This window comes from Stegostoma tigrinum, chromosome 46, assembly GCF_030684315.1.
Source record: "Stegostoma tigrinum isolate sSteTig4 chromosome 46, sSteTig4.hap1, whole genome shotgun sequence".
NCBI classification, from domain to species: Eukaryota; Metazoa; Chordata; class Chondrichthyes; order Orectolobiformes; family Stegostomatidae; genus Stegostoma; species Stegostoma tigrinum.
Genome location: NC_081399.1, coordinates 10,533,580 through 10,542,334, shown reverse-complemented (window position 1 = coordinate 10,542,334; position 8,755 = coordinate 10,533,580). Strand labels below are relative to the sequence as shown.

At 55.7% G+C, this 8,755-nt stretch overlaps 1 protein-coding gene across 1 annotated transcript; it reads right to left on the bottom strand.

Moving 5' to 3' along the window:
- Positions 1-322: 322 nt before the first annotated feature.
- LOC132207375 (endonuclease domain-containing 1 protein-like) lies at positions 323-1,882 on the bottom strand. Its single transcript, XM_059642801.1, has 2 exons — positions 1,455-1,882; positions 323-1,195 (listed from the first exon to the last, which is right to left on the bottom strand). The coding sequence occupies exons 1-2, from the start codon at positions 1,767-1,769 to the stop codon at positions 548-550; spliced, it is 963 nt and encodes a 320-aa protein (XP_059498784.1). The 5' UTR covers positions 1,770-1,882; the 3' UTR covers positions 323-547.
- Between the last annotated feature and the right edge of the window lie 6,873 nt (positions 1,883-8,755).

The following is an 8,755-nucleotide window of genomic DNA, read 5'->3' as shown; positions in this document are numbered from 1 at the left end:
GTGGAGATATGAGAGAGAGAGAGAGAGACAGAAAGTGAAAACCCAGTGGGAGGCAGAGAGAAAGGAATAGAGATTGAGAGACTTTACAGACAGGAAAAGTGGAAAGAGTGAAGGAGACAGAGTGAGAAATGGATTAAAAGTGGAGGTAGGTAGATGGATAGATGGATAAATAGAAAGAAAGATAGATCATGACAGTATGAAGAAAGAACACAGAGAGAGAGAAACGGACGCATTCGGGAGCTCAAAGAGAAAATCTTTAATGGGCTAGACAGAAAGAGAGACAAACGTTATCAGATTCAGACCCAATAAATCAGATGTCACATCAGAAACAATTAGTGACTTTTAATAATCAGACTTCAGGATGTTTTGCAAATCCGTTGTCGAGTGCAGTGAATATATTAATGTACTGGAGTGACGGCTGTGCGAGAGAGAGAGAGAGAGAGAGAGGGACACAGTGATAAACATCGAAAAGCGGAATCCATGGAGAGGCTGTGGGGCGTGGTGAGTTGGGAGGCCTGGGCTCTCGCTCGTCTGTCCCTCGGTTCCCTCAATCCCTGCTCCGCCAGACACTGCCCTTCTCCTCCGGCAACTTTTCCGAACCGGTGGGTTTGCAGCCGCCATCGTAGACGTGGACGGAATGACGGCCCATCTGGGCGGCCAGCGCTGTCTCCAGCTGGGCGACGGAGACCTCCCGGGTTTCGTAGGGCCCCAGCTCCACAGCGCCGAGCGCCAGCCTCCCGGCAGCCCGCGGGTGACCCATGGCAGCCCCGCTCACACCGTTGCCGCAGCAGAAGGTGAGCCACAGGACCTGGGGCACGGCCGCTCTCCCCTTGCCCCGGGGAGGAGCCCAGGGCTCCGGGCCCTTCCTCTGCCGGGTGGCGCCAGACACCAGGAAGGCAGGGAATCCCCGGCACTCGAGCCGGATCCGGGCGGACATCCTGGCGAGGGCCGGCCGCCAGCTTTTGTGGTGGAAGGGCCTGGGGTATGGCACGGCGTTGGTGAGGGCGAACGTGGCACTGCGGCTTGGTCGGCTGCCTTGGAAATTGACGGGGTTGAGCTGGCCCCTGACGTAGTTGACGCCTCCCAGCTCCAGGGGATAGTCCCCGTCCACAGCCTGGCTGCGGCGCACAGCAGGATCCCGCTGGGCCGCAGGGGTGAGGGCGGTCATGTTGCCGTCCGAGCGTGGGTCCACCAACTGCAGAATGGACGAGAGAGAAGAACAGAGAAAGAGAGATCATTGATGGAGCAGTGAGGAGAAGGAGAAAAGAATCGCCCGTCGAAGCGCCACCTGCTGACGCGATGCTGCCACTGTAGCGTGACGCATTGCTGTGAGAATTTCCACTTGGTGTCAACACACCTCTGGTTCGGAGCCTAAGCTGCGCAGCAAACGTGGACGGCAAGGTGACACGGGTACGGAAGGCACGGCACCGAAGTGTCCGACAGAGAGCACTGACCTGTCCTTCATACTTCCAGGTGCGGTCCACACCCTTCCCGCGAGGGACGCCCTCCCCTTGGTACTTGTAGCGGAAAGCCGAGTAGACGGGCAGACGGGCTGAGCGGTCGTACAGGGTGGCGTAGTAGAGCTCCCCGTCCAGACGCTGGCACAGGCGGGACTGGGAGAAGCCGACGAAACCAGACGGGGGCTGCCCACGGTAGAAAAAGGCCTGGCAGCCGGGCGGCTGGTGGAAGTGGTCAGTCACATCGGCCCAGATGAGGGACGCAACGCAGCCCAGGACGGTCAGGACGGGGAGCCAGGGGCCGGCCACCATGTCGCGTCTCCCCGTTTGGTGAAGTGTGGACGGAGAGGATGAAGCTGGTCAGGTGCCGCTTGCCAAGTGCTGTGTGAGCGAGAATTAGGTTCGGCAGCTGTTCTTAATACAACAGCCAGTCACGCAAATGAATGACACACAAACCACAACAGAGTTTATCACAGCAGCAGAGCTGCCAAATCTGTCGTCACTGACATAAACCCGAGGCCAAAATTAGGGGGCGGGGGGGTGGAGCCAACATCTGCTCAACATTCAGCTCTGCAGCTCTCCCACACGTGCCACTCCTGGCTATGTAACCCTCCCCTACATCCCACTCCCTGCTCTGTAACTCTCCCCTACATCCCACACCCGCTCTGTAACTCTCCCCTACATCCCACTCCCTGCTCTGTAACTCTCCCCTACATCCCACTCCCTGCTCTGTAACTCTCCCCTACATCCCACACCCGCTCTGTAACTCTCCCCTACATCCGACTCCCTACTCTGTAACTCTCCCCTACATCCCACTCCCTGCTCTGTAACTCTCCCCAACATCCCACTCCCTACTCTGTAACTCTCCCCTACATCCCACTCCCTGCTCTGTAACTCTCCCCTACATCCCACTCCCCGCTCTGTAACTCTACCCTAGATCCCACTCCCTGCTCTGTAACTCTCCCCTACATCCCACTCCCCACTCCGTAACTCTCCCCTACATCCCTCTCCCCGCTCTGTAACTCTCCCCTACATCCCACTGCCCGCTCTGTAACTCTCCCCTACATCCCACTCCCCGCTCTGTAACTCTCCCCGACATCCCTCTCCCCGCTCTGTAACTCTTCCCTACATCCCACTCCCCGCTCTGTAACTCTCCCCTACATCCCACTCCCCGCTCTGTAACTCTCCCCTACATCCCTCTCCCGGCTCTGTAACTCTCCCCTACATCCCACTCCCCACTCTGTAACTCTCCCCTACATCCCTCTCCCCGCTCTGTAACTCTCCCCGACATCTCACTCCCCGCTCTGTAACTCTCCCCTACATCCCTCTCCCCGCTCTGTAACTCTCCCCTACATCCCACTCCCGACTCTGTAACTCTCCCCTACATCCCACTCCCCGCTCTGTAACTCTCCCCTACAACCCACTGCCCGATCTGTAACTCTCCCCTACATCCCAAAGCCCGCTCTGTAACTCTCCCCTACATCTCACTCCCCACTCTGTAACTCTCCCCTACATCCCACTCTCCGCTCTGTAACTCTCACCTACATCCCACTCCCCGCTCTGTAACTCTCACCTACATCCCAAACCCCGCTCTGTAACTCTCCACTACATCTCTCTCCCTGCTCTGTCACTCTCCCCTAAATCCCACTCCCCGCTCTGTAACTCTCCCCTACATCCCACTCCCCGCTCTGTAACTCTCCCCTACATCCCTCTCCCCGCTCTGTAACTCTCCCCTACATCCCACTCCCCGCTCTGTAACTCTCCCCTACATCCCTCTCCCCGCTCTGTAACTCTCCCCTACATCCCACTCCCTGCTCTGTAACTCTCCCCTACATCCCACTCCCCGCTCTGTAACTCTCCCCTACATCACACTCCCCGCTCTGTAACTCTCCCCTACATCCCACTCCCCGCTCTGTAACTCTCCCCTACATCCCTCTCCCCGCTCTGTAACTCTCCCCTACATCCCACTCCCCACTCTGTAACTCTCCCCTACATCCCACTCCCCGCTCTGTAACTCTCACTGACATCCCTCTCCCAGCTCTGTAACTCTTCCCTACATCCCACTCCCCGCTAGTAACTCTCCCCTACATCCCACTCCCCGCTCTGTAACTCTCCCCTACATCCCTCTCCCGGCTCTGTAACTCTCCCCTACATCCCACTCCCCACTCTGTAACTCTCCCCTACATCCCTCTCCCCGCTCTGTAACTCTCCCCGACATCTCACTCCCCGCTCTGTAACTCTCCCCTACATCCCTCTCCCCGCTCTGTAACTCTCCCCTACATCCCACTCCCGACTCTGTAACTCTCCCCTACATCCCACTCCCCGCTCTGTAACTCTCCCCTACAACCCACTGCCCGATCTGTAACTCTCCCCTACATCCCAAACCCCGCTCTGTAACTCTCTCCTACATCTCACTCCCCGCTCTGTAACTCTCCCCTACATCCCACTCCCCGCTCTGTAACTCTCCCCTACATCCCACTCCCCGCTCTGTAACTCTCACCTACATCCCAAACCCCGCTCTGTAACTCTCCCCTACATCTCTCTCCCGGCTCTGTAACTCTCCCCTACATCCCACTCCCCGCTCTGTAACTCTCCCCTACATCCCTCTCCCGGCTCTGTAACTCTCCCCTACATCCCACTCCCCACTCTGTAACTCTCCCCTACATCCCTCTCCCGGCTCTGTAACTCTCCCCGACATCTCACTCCCCGCTCTGTAACTCTCCCCTACATCCCTCTCCCCGCTCTGTAACTCTCCCCTACATCCCACTCCCGACTCTGTAACTCTCCCCTACATCCCACTCCCCGCTCTGTAACTCTCCCCTACATCCCACTCCCCGCTCTGTAACTCTCCCCTACATCCCTCTCCCGGCTCTGTAACTCTCCCCTACATCCCACTCCCCACTCTGTAACTCTCCCCTACATCCCTCTCCCCGCTCTGTAACTCTCCCCGACATCTCACTCCCCGCTCTGTAACTCTCCCCTACATCCCTCTCCCCGCTCTGTAACTCTCCCCTACATCCCACTCCCCACTCTGTAACTCTCCCCTACATCCCAAACCCCGCTCTGTAACTCTCCCCTACATCTCACTCCCCGCTCTGTAACTCTCCCCTACATCCCACTCCCCGCTCTGTAACTCTCCCCTACATTCCACTCCCCGCTCTGTAACTCTCACCTACATCCCAAACCCCGCTCTGTAACTCTCCACTACATCTCTCTCCCCACTCTGTAACTCTCCCCTAAATCCCACTCCCCGCTCTGTAGCTCTCCCCTATATCGCACTCCCTGCTCTGTAACTCTCCCCTACATCCCACTCCCCGCTCTGTAACTCTCCCCTACATCCCACTCCCCGCTCTGTAACTCTCCCCTACATCCCTCTCCCCGCTCTGTAACTCTGCCCTACATCCCACTCCCCACTCTGTAACTCTCCCCTACATCCCACTCCCCGCTCTGCAACTCTCCCCGACTTCCCTTTGCCCACTCTGAAACTCTCCCCTACATCTCACTCCCCGCTCTGTAACTCTCCCCTACATCCCACTCCCCGCTCTGTAACTCTCCCCGACATCCCACTTCCCATTCTGTAACTCTCCCCGACATCCCACTCCCAGCTCTGTAACTCTCCCCTACATCCCACTCCCCACTCTGTAACTCTCCCCTACATCTCACTTCCCGCTCTGTAATTCTCCAAAATCCCCAACGCCCCTCAACATAGCACTCCGATATAAGTCACAGATCTCACTGTAACACACTGATAAACCACTGCATATCACTGGAACATAGTGATAGACCCGTCACCCCTCAGTGTAACACACTTAGATATCCCACAGCCCTCACTGTAACGCACCGGTATACCCCACACTCCTCACTGTAACACACGGATATACCCCACACTCCTCACTGTAACACACCGATATACCCCACACTCCTCACTGTAACACACCGATATACCCCACACTCCTCACTGTAACACACCGATATACCCCACACTCCTTACTGTAACACACCGATATACCCCACATCCCTCACTGTAACACACCGATATACCCCACTCCCCTCACTGTAACAAACAGATACACCCCACACGCCTCACTGTAACACACCGATACACCCCACACCCCTCACTGTAACACACCGATACACTCCACACCCCTCACTGTAACACACTGATATACTCCACTCCCCTCACTGTAACACACGGATATACCCCACACTCCTCACTGTAACACACCGATCTACCCCACTCCCCTCCCTGTAACAAACAGACACACCCCACACTCCTCACTGTAACACACCGATACACCCCACACCCCTCACTGTAACACACCGATATACCCCACACCCCTCACTGTAACACACCGATATACCCCACTCCCCTCACTGTAACAAACAGATACACCCCACACTCCTCACTGTAACACACCGATATACCCCACACCCCTCACTGTAACACACCGATATACCCCACTCCCTCACTGTTACAATCCGATATACCCCACTCACCTCACTGTAACACACTGATACACCCCACACTCCGCACTGTAACACACCGATACACCCCACACTCCTCACTGTAACACACCGATACACCGCACACCCCTCACTGTAACACACGGATATACCCCACACCCCTCACTGCAACACACCGATACACTCAACACCCCTCACTATAATACACGGATATACCCCACACACCTCACTGTAACACACCGATATACACCACACCCCTCACTGAAACACACCGATATACCCCACACCCCTCATTGTAACACACCATTACACCCCGCACCCCTCACTGTAACACACCAATACACCCCACACTCCTCACTGTAACACACCGATACACCGCACACCCCTCACTGTAACACACCGATATACACCACACCCCTCACTGTAACACACCGATATACCCCACACACCTCACTGTACCACACTGATATACCCCACACCCCTCACTGTAACACACCGCTATACCCCACACCCCTCACTGTAACACACTGATATACCCCACACCCCTCACTGTAACACAACGATACACCCCGCACCCCTCACTGTAACACACCGATATACCCCACTCCCCTCACTGTAACACACCGATATACCCCGCACCCCTCACTGTAACACACCGATACCGCCCACACCCCTCACTGTAACACACCGATATACCCCACACCCCTCACTGTAACACACCGCTATACCCCACATCTCTCACTGTAACACACTGATAAACCCCACACCCCTCACTGTAACACACCGATACACCCCGCACACCTCGCTGTAACACACCGATATACCCGACTCCCCTAACTGTAACACACCGATACACCCCACACTCCTCACTGTAACACACCGATACACCCCTCACTGTAACACACCGATATACCCCACACCCCTCACTGCAACACACCGATACACCCCGCACACCTCGCTGTAACACACCGATATACCCGACTCCCCTAACTGTAACACACCGATACACCCCACACCCCTCACTGTAACACAACGATACACCCTGCACCCCTCACTGAAACACACCGATATACCCCACACCCCTCACTGCAACACACCGATACACCCCGCACCCCTCACTGTAACACACTGATATACCCCACACCCCTCACTGTAACACACTGATACACCCCACTCCCCTCACTGTAACACATCGATACACCCCACACTCCTCACTGTAACACACCGATACACCCCACACCCCTCACTGTAACACACCGATATACCCCACACCCCTCATTGTAACACACCGCTATACCCCACACCCCTCACTGTAACACACCGATACACCCCACACCCCTCACTGTAACACACCAATATACCCCACTCCCCTCACTGTAACACACCAATACACCCCACACCCCTCATTGTAACACACGGATATACCCCACACCCCTCACTGTAACACACTGATATACACCACACATCTCACTGTAACACACCAATACACCCCGCACCCCTCACTGTAACATACCGATATACCCAACACCCCTCACTGTAACACACCGATACACCCCACTCCCCTCACTGTAACACACCGATACACCCCACACCCCTCACTGCAACACAACGATACACCCCGCACCCCTCACTGAAACACACCGATATATCCCACACCCCTCACTGTAACACACCGATACACCCCACACCCCTCACTGTAACACACCGATATACCCCGCACCCCTCACTGTAACACACCGATATACCCCACACACCTCACTGTAACACACCGATATACCCCGCACCTCTCACTGTAACACACCGATACACCCCGCGCCCCTCACTGTAACACACCGATAGACCGCACACCCCTCACTGTAACACACCGATATACCCCACTCCCCTCACTGTAACACATCGCTACACCCCACACTCCTCATTGTAACACACGGATATACCCCACACCCCTCACTGTAACACACTGATATACACCACACGCCTCACTGTAACACACCGATACACCCCACACCCCTCACTGTAACACACCGATATACCCCACACCCCTCACTGTAACACACCGCTATACCCCACACCCCTCACTGTAACACACCGATATACCCCACACCCCTCACTGTAACACACCGATACACCCCACACCCCTCAGTGTAACACACCGATACACCCCACACCCCTCACTGTAACACACCGATACACCCCACACCCCTCAGTGTAACACACCGATACACCCCACACCCCTCACTGTAACACACCGATACACCCCACACCCCTCAGTGTAACACACCGATACACCCCACACCCCTCACTGTAACACACCGATACACCCCACACCCCTCACTGTAACACACCGATACACCCCACACCCTCACTGTTACAATCCGATATACCCCACTCCCCTCACTGTAACACACTGATACACCCCACACTCCGCACTGTAACACACCGATACACCCCACACTCCTCACTGTAACACACGGATATACCCCACACCCCTCACTGTAACACACCGATACACTCAACACCCCTCACTGTAATACACGGATATACCCCACACACCTCACTGTAACACACCGATATACACCACACCCCTCACTGAAACACACCGATATACCCCACACCCCTCACTGTAACACACCATTACACCCCGCACCCCTCACTGTAACACACCAATACACCCCACACTCCTCACTGTAACACACCGATACACCGCACACCCCTCACTGTAACACACCGATATACACCACACCCCTCACCGTAACACACCGATATACCCCACACACCTCAATGTACCACACTGATATACCCCACACCCCTCACTGTAACACACCGCTATACCC

Excerpts from the sequence above, each read along its gene's own strand:
- LOC132207375 (XM_059642801.1), bottom strand. The coding sequence starts at position 1,769 with ATGGTGGCCGGCCCCTGGCTCCCCGTCCTGACCGTCCTGGGCTGCGTT. Across the intron at positions 1,196-1,454 it reads CCTGGAAGTATGAAGGACAG|TTGGTGGACCCACGCTCGGA; the intron begins GTCAGTGCTCTC and ends TCCATTCTGCAG.